The 19,961-nt window shown below is 45.7% G+C and overlaps 1 protein-coding gene across 3 annotated transcripts in view; it reads right to left on the bottom strand.

Moving 5' to 3' along the window:
- ADAM8 (ADAM metallopeptidase domain 8) overlaps positions 1-19,961 on the bottom strand; it is an 83,242-nt gene that overhangs the window by 43,136 nt on the left and 20,145 nt on the right. For all 3 annotated transcript variants that reach the window (XM_008175145.4, XM_042856124.2, XM_065551632.1), the window contains exons 5-7: positions 19,808-19,884; positions 5,728-5,914; positions 1,442-1,507 (exon numbers count right to left, since the gene is read on the bottom strand). In XM_008175145.4, the coding sequence (XP_008173367.2) occupies positions 1,442-1,507; positions 5,728-5,914; positions 19,808-19,884 (330 nt within the window). The remainder of the gene's footprint in view (positions 1-1,441; positions 1,508-5,727; positions 5,915-19,807; positions 19,885-19,961) is intronic.

The raw sequence follows: 19,961 nt of genomic DNA, 5'->3' as shown, positions 1-19,961 counted from the left end.
ATGTGGTCGAGACCGACAGTGGAGAGTTCATCGAAGAAGTGGGCTGTAGTCCACGAAAGCTTATGCTCTAATAAATTTGTTAGTCTCTAAGGTGCCACAAGTACTCCTGTTCTTTTTTCAGAAAACACAGACATCTCCAATTTATTCCTCAGAAATAACAATCAACAGAGCAAACTCTAGAGATAGCAGATGCAGAACAAGACGATGACGACTCAAAGATTCCAAACAGACCAGAGACAGTCGTTGAAACTAATGGACAGCCAGATGACCATGTTATTACACATTCAGGTTGTGTAATTAGAAAAACAGTACAATTCAAAGACACTTAGCAGACTGATCCGTACTGAACTTCAAAGACAGTGTGATAGTGTAAATATTGTAATGGAATGGTAAATTGTATTATACTGTTCAGCCACAAGTGGTGGCATATGTAACATACCTTACGTAAGCTTACAACAGCCATTTCCTGGCAGTGCATTAAAGGTTCTTGTACTGAACAGCTCTGGTGGCTCTCTCTGGGAGGGAAGCTCTATAGCAAGTCCATATCTGGTACCGAAACCAGACCTGCTAATTGGAGTCTTGTAACCTACCATATACAAGTAGAAAAAGGAGTACTTGTGGCACCTTAGAGACTAACAAATTTATTTGAGCATAAGCTTTCGTGGGCTAAAACCCACTTCATTGGATGCATGCAGAGGAAAATACAGTAGGAAGATATATATATACACACAGAGGACATGAAAAAATGGGTGTTGCTATACTAATCAGTAATCAGTTAAGGTGGGCTATTATCAGCAGGAGAAAAAAAACTTTTGTAGTGATAATCAGGATGACCCATTTCCAACAGTCGACAAGAAGGTGAGAGTAACAGTAGGGGGAGGGGGGAAATTTGCATGGGGAAATAGGTTTTACTTTGTGTAATGACCCATCCACTCCCAGTCTTTATTCAAGCCTAATTTAATGGTGTCAAATTTGCAAATTAATTCCAATTTTGCAGTTTCTCGTTGGAGTCTGTTTTTGAAGTTTTTTTGGTTGGAGTATTGTGACTTTGAGGTCTGTAATCGAGTGAACAGGGAGGTTGAAACGTTCTCTGACTGGTTTTTGAATGTTATAATTCTTGACATCTGATTTGTGTCCATTTATTCTTTTGCGTAGAGACTGTTTGGTTTGGCCAATGTACATAGCACAGGGGCATTGCTGACACATGACATATATCACATTGGTACATGTGCACATGAACGAGCCTCTTATAGTGTTGCTGATGTGATGCTCAAATAAATTTGTTAGTCTCTCAGGTGCCACAAGTACTACTTGTTCTTTTTGGTGATACAGACTAACACGGCTACCACTCTGAAACCGTATACAAGTAGTACATGACAGCTGCTGCATTTCATCCACAGCAGTGGAGAATGAAATTCTGGTCTCAGCCTGTTCCCCTTACCTCCGCATTGTCCACGACCAAGACCAACTCCACATATCGGGTCCCTTTCTGAAATGGAGCCGATTTCTGAAAGTCAAAAGCAAATACCATGCAGGATTTTAATTCCATCTCTGATAGTTCTGAGCACAAGCAGCGCACGAGCCATGTTCTCACAGGGACACCTTCCTTCATATGTGTTGTATTCTGGAACACTGCCTAGCTGTTTCTGGGTGACTTATTTTAGCTGCTAAACCTGTTGGTGCTGGTTTGCTTTACAACTTCTGCCTCCCACTCTAAACTGCAGAAACAGTGTCCCAAATTCCCAAGCAGCCACAATGGTCAATATGGTTTAGCTCAAGGGGTACATACCATTCATGAGCAGTCCCAAGTTTCTTGTTTCTTTCACTAGTGGTTCAGTATACAGTAACTTAGTCTATTAGAATGAATTTTCTCAAAATCCCTGGGCTAAAAATTCTGGGGCTTGTACTGCAAACACTTCCTTATAAACTCTTTCTATACAATTCCCAGGGGATGCTAAAACAATAAGCTAAATTATGAGGAATGACACTTGCACGGAGCCTGAAACAGTAGCTCAGAGAGTGTTCAGCTCAACGGAGTGTAACTCTGAAACCTAGGGATGACAGTTGAAATGTAAATTTCAATGCGAAGATAATTAATCGTGTCACTGCTGATCATTTCATCAGAAACACTTGGCCAACGTCCTTACCCTACCAACCCAAACTGACTCCAGGAGCCCAAAACCCCAACTGATCCCACCTCCAGCCTCCTCTGTGATGCAGGTGGGAGCTGTCAGTAAAAAACACACGGCATTTTGAAGTGGAATGTCTTCTTATGGACTATCTGCATCACGATAGCACCTAGCCCCTCAGTCTGGGTCAGGGCACCAGCGATGGATGCTGCACACATTGGTAATAAAAGGGCAATCCCTGCACCAAGCGCTCACAATCCAGGGAGAGAAAAGTCAACAAACCAAGGGGTGGGGAAGAACAAGGTAGGAGGGAAGCCACCCTAGCACACCCACTGCTCCCAGGTGCTTTGCGCAGGTCATAGCAGAAGGCAACGGCAGGGATCTGAAGTAGGATAACGTAGTAACTCTGGGGACTTTGACAAGGGCAACTCCTGTGTATGGGGGAAGCATGGCAGAGAACATGGCAGTATCTGCAGGGAAACAGGACTAATGAACATGGCAGGTTGGCATCTCTGGCAGAGCAGAGGCAGGGCTGACAGCTCAGTAATGCAGGAAAGGAAATCTGTAGGGTGAACATAAGAATGGCCATAATGGGTCAAGACCAATGGTCCATCTAACCCAGTATCCTATCTTCCAACAGCAGCCAGTGCCAGATGCTTCCAAGAGAATAAATAAAACAGGGCAATCATCAAGTGATCCATTCCCTGTCATCCAGTCCCAGCAACTGGCAGTCAGAGGCTTAGGATACCGAGAGCATGGGGTTGCATCCCTGACCATTTTGGCTAATAGCCATTGATGGGCCTATCATCTATGAATTTACCTAATTCTTTTTTGAACCCAGTTATACTTTTGGCCTTCAAAACATCACCTAGCAATGAGTTCCACAAGTTGACTGTTGTGTGAAGTTCGTTGCCTATTAAACCTGTTGCCTATTAATAATTTCATTGGGTGACCCCGGTTTTTGTGTTATGTGAAGGGGTAAATAACACTTCCTTACTTACTTTCTCCAAACCCAGTCATGATTTTATAGACCTCTATCATCTCCCCTCTTAGTCACCTCTTTTCCAAGTTGAACAACCCCAGTCTTTTTAATCTCTCCTCATGTGGACACTGTTCCATACCCCCAATCATTTTTGTTGTCCTTCTCTGTACACCTTTTCCATTTCTAATATATATATTTTTTTGAGGTGGAGCGAGCAGAACTGTATGCAGTATTCAAGGTGTGGGCGTACCATGGATTAATACGGTAGCATTATGATAGTTACTGTTTTATTATCTACCCCTTTCCTAATGGTTCCTAATATTGTTAGCTTTTTTGACTGTCACTCCACATTGAGTTGATGTTTTCAGCTGGTAATTGCTAATTTAAACCCCATCATTTTGGATGTATAGTTAGGATTATGTTTTCCAATATGATTATTTTGTGTTCATCAACAATGAATTTTATCTGCCATTTTGTTGCTCTGTCATCCAGTTTTGTGAGATCCCTTTGGAACTCTTTGCAGTCTGCTTTGGATTTTACTATCTTGAGTATTTTGTATCACCTGCAAACTGTTTACCCTTTTTTCAAGATCATTTATGAATATGTTGAATAGCACTGGTACCACTACAGATCCCTGGGGGACTCTGCTATTTACCCCTCTCCATTCTGTAAAGTGACCATTTATTCTTACCCTTTATTATCTGTCTTTTAACCAGTTACTGGTCCATGAGAGGAGCTTCCCTCTTATCCCATGATTGCTTAATTTACTTAAGAGCTTTCTGAAAGTCCAACTACATTATATCCACTGGATCCCCCTTGTGCACATGCTTGTTGACCCCCTCAAAGAATTCTAGTAGATTAGTGAGGCATGATTACCCTTTACAAAAGCCAAGTTGACTCTTCCTCAACAAATCGTGTTCATCTATGTGTTTGATAATTCTTCTTTACTATAGTTTCAACCAACTTGCTAGATACTGAAGTTAGGCTTACTGACCTGTAATTATCAGGATCACTTCTGAAGTCTTTTTTTAAAAATTGGCATTACATTAGCTATCATCCTGTCATCTGGTACAGAAGTTGATTTAAGTGATAGGTTACATACCACAGTTAGTAGTTCTACGATTTCATATTTGAGTTCCTTCAGAACTCGTGGGTGGATTCCATCTGGTCCTGGTGACTTATTACTGTTTAATTTATCAATTTATTCCAATACCTCCTCTATTCATATCTCAGTCTGGGACAGTTTCTAAGATTTGTCACCTAAGAAGACTGGCTCAGGTGAGGGAATGTCCCTCACATCCTCCACTGTGAAGACTTATGCAAAGAATTCATTTAGCTTCTCTGCAATGACCTTGTCTTTTTTGAGTGCTCCTTTAGTACCTTGATCATCCAGGGTCCCCCACTGACTGTTTGACAGGCTTCCTGCTTCTAATAGAATTAATTTTTTTGCTATTAGTTTTTGAGTCTTTTGCTAGTTGCTCTTCAAATTCTTTTTTGGCCTGCCTAATTATACTTTTACACTTGACTTGCCATATTTTATGCTCCTTTCTTTTTCCCTCAGTAGGATTTGACTTTCAATTTTTAAAGGATGCTATTTGCCTCCAACCATCTCTTTTACTCTGTTGCTTAACCATGCTGGCATTTTTTTGGTCCTCTTACTATTTTTTTTTATTTGGGGTACACATTCATTTGTGCCTTTATTTTGGTGTTTTTGAAAAGTCAACTTGCAGGCATTTCTGTCTTGTGACTGTTCCTTTTAATTTCTATTTAACTAGTTTCTTCATTTTTGTGTAGTTCCCCTCTCTGAAGTTTAAATGCAACTGTGGTGGGTTTCTTTGGTACTCTTCCCCCTCCCCCCCTCCCCAAGGATGTTAAATATAATTACATTATAGTTACTATTACCGAGTTCAGCTATAGCCACCCCTTGGAACAGATTGTGTGCTCCATTTAGGACTAAATCAAGAATTGCTTCTCCCCTTGTGGGTTCCAGAACTAGCTGCTTTAAGCAGCTGTCATTAATGGATCGGGCTAAGCCTTGGAGGATCTCAAAGGTAAAGACATGCAGTCTGTGTTTGATGTGGTGGGAAAGGGGAGGTGGCAATGAAATGAGGATGGCCTTAGCAGCCAGGCTGCATTTGTCCAGGTCACAGTGGATGGGAATGGAGGGAAAGACAGACTATGTGAGTTACCCAAGTCACAGAGGGAGTCTGTGGTGCAGCAGGGAACTGAACCTGGGTCTCCTGAACCCAATTCTGGGTCCCTGACATCCCAGTGACAGCAACTGCTCATAGCCAGACATGCTACTTAGCGGGCAGTGAAGTATCTGAAGTGTGAGAAATGCCTGAGCCTTTTTGAAAGCTCCTCAGCCTGTGTCTATGTCCTTTCAATATCCCCTGGAAATGAGGAGGAGAAGCTTGTACTGTGCGACTAGCCAGCTCCTTGCAGGCCCCCAGCAAGTGCGTGCAGAACCTTTGCAATCAGGCACTGTGCTAGGAACCCGAACAAAGGCCCAGCAAAGTCAATGGAAAGACTTGCATTGACCTCAGTGGGCTTTGGATCAGGCCCTACATTCCTACAAATTAAATTACAACACAGAGGAACAGGGTGATTTCCTACCCAGTGATGGGGCTTCATTGCAGCAGCAACTTTCGGTTCATGGTCGTATTCCAAAGTGACATTGGTGTCTCCGCAGGTCCCACGCTTCATTCTCAGGTGATGTGCTCGGTACACCGCGTGTTCCCCCTTATCATCACCTCCCAACGGCTCAATTAAATAGACAGACTGATCGGCCCAGAAAAATCCACTGCAAAGAGATGGGGGCAACATGAATCGGTGTTCAGTATCCGATCAGAGAAAGGGTTTCACACACATTCGCAGAGGAAACACAAGGTGGGGGAGGTAATATCTTTTATTGGACTAACTTCTGTTGGTGAGAGAGACAAGCTTTCGAGCTTACACAGAGCTCTTCTTCAGGTCTGAAAACTAACTCAAAGTGTCACTGCTAAATACAAGGTTTAAAGAGATTGTTTAGCATAAGCAGTGACATAGACTGACCCACTGTGTTTGAGCGGTTGGGTGCTGTATGGCTGCAGTGTTGGGTGGGAGCATCACATTACAAGCAGAACGCAGTCATTTTTTCACCTGTCTAGAGCCCCTCTTTCAGCCAGGGAACAGCACACTCCTCACATGTACCTGGGGCAGAGGTGAAAGTAAGCCGGTACGGTCTGGTACGGCGTACCGGCAAGAGCTGATATGCCGTGCCAGACTGGACTGGCTTCCGTGGCTGTGATTTAAAGGGCCCAGGGCTCCAGCCGCTGCAGGGAGCCCCAGCATCCGGGCTCGGGCAGGGATTTAAAGGTCCCGGAGCTCTGGCCCCTACGGGGAGCCCCGGGCCCTTTAAAGCACCAACCGAGCCCGGCTGCCGGAGCTCCGGCGGCGCTTTAAAGGGCCCGGGGCTCCCCGCAGTGCCAGGAACACTGGGCCCTTTAAATCCCTGCCCGAGCCCGGCTGCCGGAGCCAGGCTCCCCGCAGTGGCTGGAGCCCCGGGCCCTTTAAATCGCCTACGGAGCCCTGCTGCCGCTACCCCAGCCCTAGCCCAAGCCCAGCCACCCCAGGGCAGCGGTGGCAGGGCTCCCGCAGTGATTTAATGGGCCCAGAGCTCCGTGGCAGCCGGAGCCCCGGGCCCTTTAATTTGCCCCTGACCCCTGGGACTCCCTGCCACCCCTGCAGCTGGTAGCTCTGGGGTGATTTAAAGGCCCTGGGGCTCCCAGCCCCCCTCTTCCAGTTGAGGCCACACCTCTTCCGGTTGAGGCCACACCCCACTCAGGACTCCGGCGTACTGGTAAGTCCTTTAAGTTACTTTCACCCCTGCCTGGAGGTTAACAGTTCATGCATATATGTGTAATCAGGACTTCAGTAGGCCACGTACAGGCCATGGCAACCTGGCCCTTGGCAAGATCATGGGCAGGCTATGGCAGCCTGGTCCTTGAAAGGCCATGTATATCAATCTGGGATCTTTTCAAAAGGAAAATCTAAACAGAATTCCCTGCTCTGAATTCAGGGCCAGCCTGGGCTCTGAATGACTTTTTCCCCGTGTCAAATACCATTTAGGGAAAAAGAAGCAAACCTGGCCTTGCCAAATTCAGCCAGGATCTGTCCCTGTAATGTGGGGAAGAGGTGAGGCAGGGCAGGGCGGTCCCTAATAAGTACCCAGATTCTGTCTCTGTAGCACAGGTGACCAGTAGGGAAGGACAGGATAGTTCCTACTTTGAACCTCAGTGCCAATGGTTCTTTGTCCCTTAAATTCCTTTACAGAGTTACCAAGTATAGAGGCCAATGATAAAACCATAGGGCCTGACCCCACAATCCTACCTTCCTGCTGCTCCCAGACACACTCCCTGCCACTAATGAGAGGGTGACTGCACAATGGGGCTGTCTCCAAAGAGGTTCTGGGGGCATACTTTGGAGGTGAAGTGAGTGACTTGGGATTACTTTTCCCTTGGGAAAATAGGAAGATGAGCTGCTCTCCAGAGCCTGTCAGCCCTGTGCTGCCAAGCTACATCCCCGAGACCAGGGAGCTTGTGGCAATCATGTGTGGCACTTGATTGTTTTGCAGACTGAAAGTGAAAGGAGGTCTGTTTTCACTGCACGTTGGAGGATTTTTTAAATTTAAACAGGATTTTTTGATTTTGTTATTTTAAATTGTAATACATTTTTCTTTCTAAAACTAAACTTGTTTAAAATGAAATTTAAATGTAATACAAAATATGTTAAGGCTAAACTTAGTAGAATCTCTAAAACATTTAAATAAAAAATAAATATACTGAATCCCTAAGCCTCTATCAAAACTGAGTTAAAGGCTGCTTTTCTGTAAAAAGAAAGAATCAGGGGAAAAACATCTACCTTTCGAGGTCAATCATTATAAATAAGGCACAATAGGTCATGTACTATATTAAGAGATGCATCGTGGATAGTTCTCTGAAAACATTCACTCACTATGTAGCAGCGGTCAAAAAAGCAAACAGAATGTTATGAACCATTAGGAAAAGGATAGATAATAAGATAGAAAATATCAGAATGCCTCTATATAAATCCATGGTACGCCCATACTTTGAATATTGCATGCTGTTCTGGTCACCCCATCTCAAAAACAAACATATTAGAAATGGACAGGCTACAGAGAAGGTGCTCACTGCATTCACGCAAGTAACCAGAGGGGCGGGCTCAGAAGCTCCTCAGCCAGGGCTCGAGGCACTTGTGGCCCCTCAGTGCTAAGATTCCCCCCTACTACCGCCAGACTACAAAGTGTGAGAGTGTCTCTTCCACTCTCTCCTGGTCTCCAAACAAATGCAATGACATAGATTGACCCACTGCGCTTGAGCGGCTGGGTGCTGTCTGGCTGCAGTGTACAGTGGGAGCGTCACATTACAGGGAGAACAGAGTCATTTTTTCACATGGCTGGAGCCCCTCTGACAGCCAGGGAATAGCACACGTCTCACAAGTCCCTGGAGGTTACCAGTTCATGCATATATGTGTAATCAGGATTTCAGCAGGCCACATACATGCCATGGTAGCCTGGACCTTGGCAAGGCCATGGACAGGCCATGGCAGTCTGGCCCTTCCTGGCTCTGGGATCAGAGTGTGGTAAAGCAGGTAGAGAGACTATAGTACTCAAGCGTAGCCACCTGCAGGGATTGAATGTGGGAAAAGCCTGAGCTGCGGCCACTTGAACTAAAGGAAAATGCATATTAGCATGGAGGCAGTAGCAGCCTCACAACCCTGTGGCTGTCTAGTGTAAATGGTGAAATCTCTGTAACTGCTGGTCGCTAAACCATGATCTGAGTAACTCAGTAACTCATCCAGAGGTTAGGGGTCTGTTACAGGAGTGGGTGGGTGAGGTTTTGTGGCCTGCGATGTGCAGGAGGTCAGACTAGGTGATCACGATGGTCCTTTCTGACCTTAAAGTCTATGAGTCTATTTCCGGCTCTGCCTGTGGAAAATTCACCCAGCCTCTCAGTTACAATCTCTGTAAAATAGGTAAAGAATAGCTGCTACCTCTAAGGTAGGCACATGAGTTGTGAAGAACACAGAAATAACTAGAGCAGTTAAAGAAGCTGGGATTAGAACTCATAAGCATTTAGCTCAGTGCACCTTCCCCCAGGCTACAGAGCAGTGCGTGTGCAGCAAGGAGGGTCTCTCTTCTTCTCCCCTGCCTCAAGGGGGACACTTTACCATTTATGTACAACACGAGAGAGGGACGGAAACCAAAGGATGGAATCCAAACCTCTGTGAATGTGGTGGTGTGGGAGGCTCCAGTCTGACTCACAGCAGCATCTATGGCTCTGACTCCACAGAGAATCCTCATATAGCAGAGCCTGTTTCCTGGATCCAGTCAGATGGGGCCCACCTCGTGGCAGACCCACGAGAATGGCTGATCTTATGAGGTTTCCCAATTTGAGCCATGATTTCATGAGAACAGCTCATTGAACTGCAGCCCCATCCAATCCAAACCCAAACCTGAGCCAGGTTTATCTCAACCCCACTCCTGCACCTTTTGTGATGGGACAAGGCCAGATGGCTACAGTAAAGTAGTGAGGAACAGGTATGTTAGCCTCAGGCTAAACAAATCCCTGGTACCATGGTAACCAAATGGCAGTTGCTCCAAGTTAATCAAGACACCTGGGGCCAATTAAGATCCTTCTAGAAGGCAGTGGAGACAGCTAGATTGATTGGGACACCTGAAGCCAATCAAGGACTGGCTGGAACTAGTTAAAAGCCTCCCAGTTAGTCAGCGCAGTGTGGGTGTCAGGAGTGAGATTGTACTGTTGGAGAAATTAAGTAGTATGAATCCATATCACGTGCAAGGAAGGAGACCCTGAGGTAATTGTGAAGAAGATATTGAGTGGGGGCTGCTGTGGGGAAGTAGCCCAGGGAATTGTACATGTCCTATTTCCAAAAAAGTCAGCTTCCATAGCTGCTAATTTTAGGGTCACTGGGCTGGAGCCTGGAGTAGAGGATGGGCCTGAGCTCCCTCCTCCCCTCCCTGATTAATCACTGATACTGGGAGACAACAGAGACCGTGTGAGGGAGGGTTGTTTCTCCTTACCTCCCTTGCTGGCTTATGATGAAAATGGCTCAGTAGACTGTGACCCTTGCCTCAAGAGAGAGAGAAGGGCTATGTGGAGGGTCACAGTGAGCTTCTGAGGTTAGCAAAATCTGTCAGGAAATGCAGGACCCATAGTCAAGGACAGACCTGTGTCACTTGTCTGACATTATTCCAGAGCCAAAGCTCATCTCCTTGGACCATCTTGGGTTCAACTACATATAAATGCAAGAAGGCATGACTAAGCCATCTAGGGCCCCCATGGGAGGAGAGGACAATAGAAAGATGGGGAAAGGGCAATGCCAGGGCATTGTTCATCACTTTTCACCACAGGAGAAATGCCTGTTCTGGGGTGCTGGTCACAGAAAATCAGAGCATGTTCTTGTCAGAGATCAAAGTCACTAATAGGGGAGTTATGCAGCAACTGGAGAGATTTGACAGATTTCAGAGTAGCAGCTGTGTTAGTCTGTATCTGCAAAAAGAACAGGAGTACTTGTGGCACCTTAGAGACTAACAAATTTATTTGAGCATGAGCTTTCGTGGGCTACAGCCCACTTCATCGGATGCATAGAATGGAACACACAGAAAGAAAATATTTATACATCCAGAGAACATGAAAATGTGGAAGTAGCCATACCAATTGTAAGAGGCCAATCAATTGAGATGAGTTAGCAGCAGCAGGAGGAAAAAAAACAAAAAAAAACACCTTTTGAAGTGATAATTGAGATGACCTATAGAAGGTGTGAGGATATCGCTTTCCCCATGTTAAGTACCTGTAGAGTGATAAAATGGAGCAAGTCCTACATTCATCACTAAGATTAAAATTAAATAAACATGAAACTACACAAACTATTAGCAAAATGTAGCCTGGGGTAAGGCTGCTGATCCAATCTTAGAAACAATTAATTATCACAGAAACTGATCTAAGGGGACAAAATCAATACAGTTTTGTTACTTTCTGGAGATTCTTAATTTCTTGTGTGGGGAAGGTCTTCCTGGGTTCATTCTGCTAAGGACGATATGAGTGGGGTGGTGAGCTGGCTTAGTCATAACATTACCACTTTAATTCTGGTCTCCAAAGCACCCAGATGGCAGCAGCACATGCACCAGGGAAGGAAGCCGCTATCACTAACAATGATTTAACTCCTGAATGACTAATTCAGTGAGCAACAATCACTCCCTGTTTTAATTTATTCACAATTTCCTCTAAGAATATATTGAATTTCCCCTCCCTTCGCAAAGGACTTATTTTACTTGTTCTCTCTGAGCTGACACCGAAAAAGCGGGAGAGACATTTCAAAGCCACTTGGCGGGTGTTTGCTCTGTGTACCTTTTAATATCAGATGCCAAAGACAGCCTTTATGGCTTATCAGCCCAGGCATAAACTCTAGATTTTGCACTGCAAGGATTAGGGTCTCATTAGAGTTGTTCTGAGAAAGATGGACAGAGATAATTGATGCTGTTAACAGACAATCTGGGTTTTTCACATCGAAGAGCCATTTAGCAAAGACTACAAAGCAGATTTGACAGCTACGAGTTAAAGGGAACTGTCCTTCCCAGCAACAGCAGAGAAACAAATCTGCAGCTCTATCATTCACGGAGAGTCTATTTAAGATTCAATATACAGCATAACTGGCAGTATCACCAATTCTTAAGTACTGATATTAGCTATATTGTGAGAAAAATATCTCCACTGAAGTCAATGGGTCAGACTCAGAGGCAGTGTGTAAGGATATGTAAGCTAGCCCTGCCTAGAATCTAACTCTCAAACACACTTATCCATGCATAAGGGAGCCTAAATTTCTGTAATTTACACACCAAGGAGCAGCAGGAAGGTTTATGGAGAGTTTTCATTCCATAAGGGGGTGATTGCTGTTGCTTTTCTTGCTATGGTCCTCCCTTCTGGGAAAGTCACAGACACGCTGAGAACTGATGTGTAAGGAGGGCAGAAGCGGGGGTGAGTCGAGGCAGGGAGACTAAAGGCATGTCTGTACAGCCCACGGACACATGCCTCCCAGCCCAAGTCGACACACTTGGGCTAGTGAGGCTCATGCTAGTGCTCTAAAATAGCTGCATAGACAGCGCTTTGAAGTTACGGCTCAGGTACTGAACCTGCCTGCCTTCCCTAGGCTTCAGAGCCTCAAAGCACTGTCTGCACAGTTATTTTTAGAGTGCTAATGTGAGCCCCTCTACTCCTAGTATGTTGACTGGGGCTGGGAGGCTCATTTCTGTGGCTGTGTAGAAGGCTCTTGCCAGGTGGGGCATGCAAGCTGAGGTGCTGGGGACAGGCCTAAATTACACTGGTTTATACTTTGGCCCATTATCTTTTCTTGTATAATTGTCCTTTCCCACCATAAAGGGAAATAATCTCAAACTCCCAAGGAAATGACTGGTGGGAGCAGAAGCTGAAAGCTGGGACATGAGCAGAAGCAGATTATCTGTGGGAGCAAACCATCTGGGCAGAGTTTGAAATGTCAGAAAGCCAGAACACAGAATGTACAGTCTAGGGGGAAACCAGGAGCTTTCACTATAACAGGAGAAGTACATGTGTACCAGGAGAGATTAAGAATGTCTAATTTCAGCACTGAGTTTTGTGGGTTGTCAGTAGATGTGCACAGGGATCTTCCAGACATGGGATTGTTAGCTGTCTGTTACCATACACATCTGTGATCTCCTGGGCTTAGTGAGGGATAAGTGAAAGCAATGTCTCAGTAGGAATCATCAGTGTAGAAGTGAAGGGATGGTAACATGTAGCATATCTGGGGTAGTTTGTGTGGAGGAGGTTCAGTGTTTGAGTACAGGTCGGGTGTAGGAAGCTCCTGTTCCCTATGCTTGACCTAAACCCAAATTTTGGGGCTTGGCAGGGGCTGCAGCCATGGCTGCACATCCCTGTCCCACAGCTGCGGCCAGCTCCAGAGAGGGGGCTGTACAACCCCCTTGCTGTGCCTCAACCCCCTCGGCTTCTGCTGGGGGCTGCAATGGGGACTATGCTGCAGCCGGGGCTGTCCATCACAGTCCCGTGGCTTCCATTGGGAGCTGCAGCTGGGACCGCATGCCCCTGCCAGCGGTTGCAGCGGAGGCCATGTGTCCTCCGTGGCATCCCAGGGCTGCCGCCAGAGGTTGGCGGGTGTCTGCAGCCATGGCCATGCACCCCATCCTACAGCTGCGGCCAACTCCGAAGCAGGGGTTGTGCACCCCCCGCTGCAGCCACTGGAACTGGGGCTGTGGGTCCTCCCCTCCCCCAGACTCCATTCCTCCCCCCTACTTAGCCCTGACCCAGGTTATTTTTTAGTAAAGTCACAGACAGGACACAGGCGCCATGAATTTTTGTTTATTGGCCGTGACCTGTCTGTGACTTTTACTAAAAATAACTGACAAAATCTTAGCCTTATTTATAACTTACAAAGCAAAGAATGTTAGCTAGAGCTGTGGGCCCTGGAGAAGTTCCATCTCAGAAAGGAATGGGAAAGGTAATCTGCCTGCACTGCCCTGACATCCTTGGGTGCGGGGATGAGAAGGAGATGACAGGCACAGAAGAACCATCGATCTTGTGCAAGGCCTGATCCTGTACAATTGCTCTGAGCACGCTTACAGGGGTCAGGCCCCAATGGTGAGACAGACAGATAAATGTCTAGTTTGAGAATCCTGTTTTGTGGCCTCTGGGGCTTCAACTTGAGCTAGGGCTCTGAGCAGCTCATTCACTGTGGGGTGATGTCAGTATTTAGGTGGCTTTGCACATGCTCACTGTAGGAAACATAGGTTCCTCCTATGCTCTTGGAAAGTATGCAGTGTAGTAGTTGTGTTGGTCCCAGGATATTACAGAACTTGGTCCAGTAAAAGATATTACCTCACCCACCTTGGAAAGTAGACAGCTATGAAGGGTTATGATAAAAGAATATAAAATAATGAATGGTCTAGAGAAGGTAGATTGGGAACATCTGTTCTCCTTGCCTCATAACACAACAAGGGACATTAAATGAAATTGAAAGGTGGCAAGTTCAAAACTGATAAAAGGAAACGCTTCTACTCAACATGTAATTAGATGGGGGAACTCATTGACAAAGTATATTGCTGAGGGCAAGAATTTAGCAAAATTCAGAGACGTTGATATGAATAACAAGACTATCCAGAGTTGTTCTTAATTTTTTTGTAAGACAATAAATCTCCTGCTTCAGGGCTTAAACCAATCTGTAGCTATTAGGAACTGGACAACACTTCAGCTGGAAGGGAAGAGCTGTGAGTTCAGACCACCCAGGATTGCTTAAAGAAGCCTCCCATGATCATCTGCAGGCAGAACCAGCAAGAGTTGGTCCTCCATCACCTGGAAGGGCTGGGAGCAGGAGGAGGCCAATCAGGGCATAGCAGGCCAGATAAAAAAGGCTGGCTGCTTCTGCTAGAGGCCAGTTCTGGGTAAAGATAGAATGAGAACCAAAGGGGAGGGGTGGGGGCTTGATGGAGAGCTGACCTGGCTGAGGGGGCTAGACCATGGAAGAGGCAGACCATTATGAAACCAGGGCAGGAGGGGGCGCTCTGGGGGTGAGAGCACCATAACATAGGGATTATATTCTGGATCCATTGGGGAGAACTACCGAGCTTTGTCGAGGAACTAAAACCAGGGGTAGGGTGTGGGGCAATTACTGCACACGTCTGGGCAGTGCACACCTCCAGAGAAGTATCACCCCTGGGCAGAACTGCACAGACTGGTTTGGAATGGGTTCCAGAGGCCCACGAGACAAAGAATGGGCTTTTGATATAATGGGCCAGCCTGAACTGTGTGACCTTAATTTTGATGCAAAAACTGACATGAAACTGTAACCAAGAAAGCAAACCCTGTTGGAAGGAATGGAACCTACCACAGTCTTCCTGTGGAAGACAAGAGACCCCTCTGGTAAGCTGGCACACGTGTGGACAGTGCATTGTTTTAGGATATGTTTTCTCTGTAATGGTTTTATCCTAAATAAACGAACTGTGCTCTGGGAAAGCTGGCTGGTCACTGGTAACCCTGTCATAGACCCTGGGAGAGAGCAGAACAGCTTGTGCAGGACTAAAGACAAGCCTGCTGGGATAAGCATCACAAACTGAAAACCTAAATCCTCAGTCTGGAAGAAGGGTGAGGGTCCTCCCACCCACAGAGGTGACAGCAGGAGGCCTGAGACCTGAGCAGGCCACAGAGGGGGTAGAGGTGCAGTTAATCCCAGAACTGGAACATTAGCCACTGTCAGAGCGAGAAGCCTGGACTAGATGAACAGCAGGTCTCATCCAGTCCAGCAATTTCTAGGTTACTAGGGGTCATAGAAACATTGCATTTTTTACACTCTTATGAAAGGTGAGAATTTCCTTGTTTCTTTGGCTACTTTACTTTTTTTTTTATTTTAGAGTGAATAAATGTGAAAGATATTCAGATAAGACAATTAAGAGGGTTTGTTTCTTGACAAATTTAAGGACTTAGCCTATGTAAGTGCTAGATAAACAGGGTTCATCAGAAAAGCTTAAATCTAAGAAACCAACTACTAGCACCTGAAGAAATCAGGACACCAAGCCCCAGAGAAACCGGATTCAGCTTCAATGAACCCATTGCTAGGAAAAGAGAGGAAAACAGTAATCTCTCTATTATTTATCAGCCAATTAAATAGTAGGAATGAGCATTTTTTTGCATAATTATGCTTCTGCCTGCCATCAACCAGGCCAGCAGTCCCCCTACAGATGTGTCTCTGGCAGAGGTAGCAGGTCACCTGCAAAGCTTTCCCTGCCAGCTTGCTGAAGTGCTGCCAGACAGCAGAATGGGCCCTGTCCTGCTGCATCCTCTGCCACTCTCCCTCCCCCTTCTCTCTCACAGACATCACCCCTTCCATCTCCTCCTCTCCTTAAGCCCCTTTCATTCCCCTCTCCAGGTAAGATAGCTGACACTCCATTTTGGATTCCTGTCCAATCTGGAAATCAAAACATTTCCCTTTTCAAGGATTGAAAGTGAGGGGATGGGAGGAGACAATCACAAAAAAATGTTTAGATAAATCCAAACCAAAACCATTAATTTTATTTCCTGTGAGGAATGTGAGAATTTTGTTTTTATGCCTCAGTTTCTCTCTGTGTTTTGCATTGCTATGCTCGGAGGGTAAAGAAAAGGGAGGAGGTGTTTGACTCACTAGCAGCCTGGGTGGAGACCAGAGTCAAACAAACTGGACAAAGTTTACACACACGTGAATGGAGGATCCAGAAGAGAGAATGGAAACCCCAGTGGCTGGGCCATTCACATCTAGTGACTTACAGCCCAGAGGAAGGAGGTTCCCCCCACCTCTCTGCTGGGAAACAGTGCAAAGACCCAGAGCTGGAGAACAAAGGGGAAAGGAGTCAGGTGGCTGTGCTGAGAGCGGAGATACAGGGGCTGTCACCTGGAACTGACAGACAGCGAGACAAGATGGCATCTACAGCAGCTTTGTTGGGTGGAGCCCTGGGGTTGGCCAGTCTGAATTCTGTCTTAACCTTTGTTTCTTGATGCTAAAACTTGCTGATGCTGAACACCAGCTGAATACTAATCCCTACTCTGTTTTCAAAAGGCTGCTTGGTGCCACTGCAAATACCTACTGAGCTGCACTGATCCCTGAAGAGGGTCAAAATCTTTCACCTGGAGTGAATCTCAGGCCCCTACACTAGAAAATTAGGTTGGTTTAACTAGATTGGTCAGGGGTGTGAAAAATCCACACCTCTGAGCAGCACTGGTAAACCGACCTAAATCCCCTTGTAAACAGTGTCGTGTAGACCTAGCTACTGCCTCTCAGGGAGGTGAGTTTCCTATGCTAATGGGAGAATCCTGTAGAGATGAGCTGCTGTAGCACGTAGATATACCCTCAGCTGGACTCGCTGAGCAGAGCTCAAGGTGTGAAGCAGGAGAGCAGGAGCCCAGAGGCTCAGTCTCAGAGGCGGTGAGGCTGTGCAGCCTAACCTGAAGGAAGAGTGAGATTACTTGGGGGTCTGGCACACTGAAGGGTTCCTCCAAGGGATTGTTTAAAAAATGGGATGTAGCACTGATCCTATGGATCCATGACAACCCCACCTGTAGGCTCAGGTAGCAGAAGAATATCAGCTTCTGATATGTCATGCTGCCTGGACATATGTGATTCAATCAGTCTCATGGCCACCTAAGACATCTTGTCTTCAGGGCCAAATATTACATGAATCTCTGTCATTGTGCAGAAGGGCAATCACAGCAAGTCCAGCAGGGTTCTCTGCCTTTGTTTACATTTACATTGATAAAGTGACTTCAAATTAAAGGGTCTGAGCTGTAAAGTTCAGATCTGGAACCAGACCCCCCCCATAAATCCTGAGTATCCACAGCTGGGGTTTGGTTCAGGCCCATCCCTAATACAAACATTTCCAAAAGTCTCAGATTACACTGCTGGGAAACAGACATGCAAAGCCAGTGGCTCGAGAATACAGCTCAAAGCCCAGTCAGCACTGACTGCAAATAATTCCTGACCAAACACTTCATATACAATCACAATGTCCAGGCCTAATTTCATCTTGGTTCCCCCAAATTCCCCTACAGTTACAAACCGATCGAAAAATCATGTTCCCTTCCTCTCCTGAAATGCTGTGCACTGTAAAACAGCAGCAGTGTTTCACCCCAGAGATGGCTGCATTTCGATGGTTGGAGAAAGTGATTCCTGTATAGATACAGGTTGCAAAGTACTTTAGGATTCTTATTATAATTGCATATAGTGGTCTGTTTTCCAGTATCTCCAACCCCAGTTGTTCAAAAATCATTTAACATTTTTATTAACGACCTGGAAGAAGGGGACTAGACTAGAAGACCTCTCGAGGTCCCTTCCAGTCCTACTATTCTCTGTTCTATGAAAATATAAAATCATCACTGATCAAGTTTGCAGATGACCCAAAGATTGGGGCAGTGGTAAATAATGAGGATGACAGGTCACTGATACAGAGCGATCTAGATCACTTAGTAAACTGGGCACAAGAAAACAATATGCATTTTAATATGGCTAAATGCAAATGTATACATCTGGGAACAAAGAACGTAGGCCTTTCTTACAGGCTGGGGGACTCTATCCTGGGAAGCTGAACATGAGCTCCCAGTGTGATGCTGTGGCCAAAAGAGCTAATGTGATCCGGGGATGCAGAAACAGAGGAATCTTGAGTAAGAGTAGAGAGGTTATTTTACTTCTGTATTTGACACTGGTGCAACCACTGCTGGAATACTGTGTCCAGTTCTGGTGCCCACAAGTCAAGAAGGATAATGATAAATTGGAGAGGGTTCAGAGAAGAACCATGAGAACGATTAAAGCAGTGGTCCCCAATCTTTTTCGTCTGGCAGGCGCCAGACGACGAGCCGTGGCGGACGAGCATCCCCCGAAATGCCACCGACAAGTGGCAACATCAATAGGCGTTGCTGTCGAAATACCACCGAAGAGCAGCGTCATCCAGAGGCGTTGCCGCCGAAAATCGGCGGCATTTTGACGACGACACCTCTGGATGATGATGCTCGTCGGCAGCATTTCAGCAGATGCTCGTCCGCCCACCAGTACGCAGGAGCACTTAGACGCCCCAGTAGGTGCCATGGCTCCCGCGGGCACTGCGTTGGGGACCCCTGGATTAAAGGATTAGAAAACCTGTCTTATAGTGATAGACCAAGGAGTTCAATCTATTACTCTTAACAAACAGGTTAAGGGGTGACTTGATTACAGTCTATAAGTATCTACATGGGGAACAAATATTTAATTATGGGCTTTTCAGTCTAGCAGAGAAAGGTGTACCATGAACCAATGGCTGGAAGTTGAAGCTAAACAAATTCAGACTGGAAATAAGTTGCACATTTTTAATGGTGAGAATAATTAACCATTGGAACTATTTACCAAGGTCATGATAGATTCTCCATCACTGACAATTTTTAAATCAAGATTGAATGTTTTTCTAAAAAATCTGATCTAGGAATTATTGTGCGGAAGTTTATGGCCTGTGTGACACAGGAGGTCAGACTAGATCATCACAGTGGTCCCTTATGGCCTTAGAATCTATAAATCTATGACTCGGGCCAAAAAATCATGAATTTGCCTTTTGGTTTTTGAGCCTTCAGGGGTCACATTTTCAAGCTATTCTCTACAACCAGGAGCAAACTGACTTTTTTCCCTAAATGAAAGGTGAAATTCCTCCCTAAGTTACGTGACTCCAGTGGGTGGGGCTTTATAGAAACACCAAATGAAAAGAGGTTTGCCATAAAAGTCGTGAGAGTTGGCAACACTGGTTTGAAAGTACACCAATATATTGTGGCATCACTGTATTGCACAACATAACTAATAGATCCTTTCGCCAAACCATAGCTACATTGTTCTTCTGACACAGTGACACATTGGGGCTGAGTCTCTATTGACCTGCACAGTGTATAGTCATTTACACCATTGCCAAATGGGTGTAAAACGCTACCAGATCAGAATAGCAGCATTTTATACCCAGTCTGGACTACTGAAAATGGCACAAGTGTGGGGCAAGACACATTCAGGCCCCCTGGTACTTTTTGCTTTACATGTTTGGGTTCTCATGTTCCCTCGCCTCTGCGTACCAAGTGTCAGTTAAAGATCATACCTGAGTCCTCTGCAGGTACTGATGCTTGCCGCTGAATCACTGTGTCCGTGAACATGCCCGTGATAAAAGCAGTGATCCTGTAGCAGAGAAAGCAGAAATCAAAAGCCAATCAGCACCATAATGGGGACACTTAGGGAAGAAGAGAAGTCACTAA

This window comes from Chrysemys picta, chromosome 7 (genome assembly GCF_011386835.1).
Source record: "Chrysemys picta bellii isolate R12L10 chromosome 7, ASM1138683v2, whole genome shotgun sequence".
Classification (NCBI taxonomy): Eukaryota; Metazoa; Chordata; order Testudines; family Emydidae; genus Chrysemys; species Chrysemys picta.
Note: the sequence above shows the minus strand (reverse complement) of the source record. Positions and strands in the feature narration are given on the sequence as shown.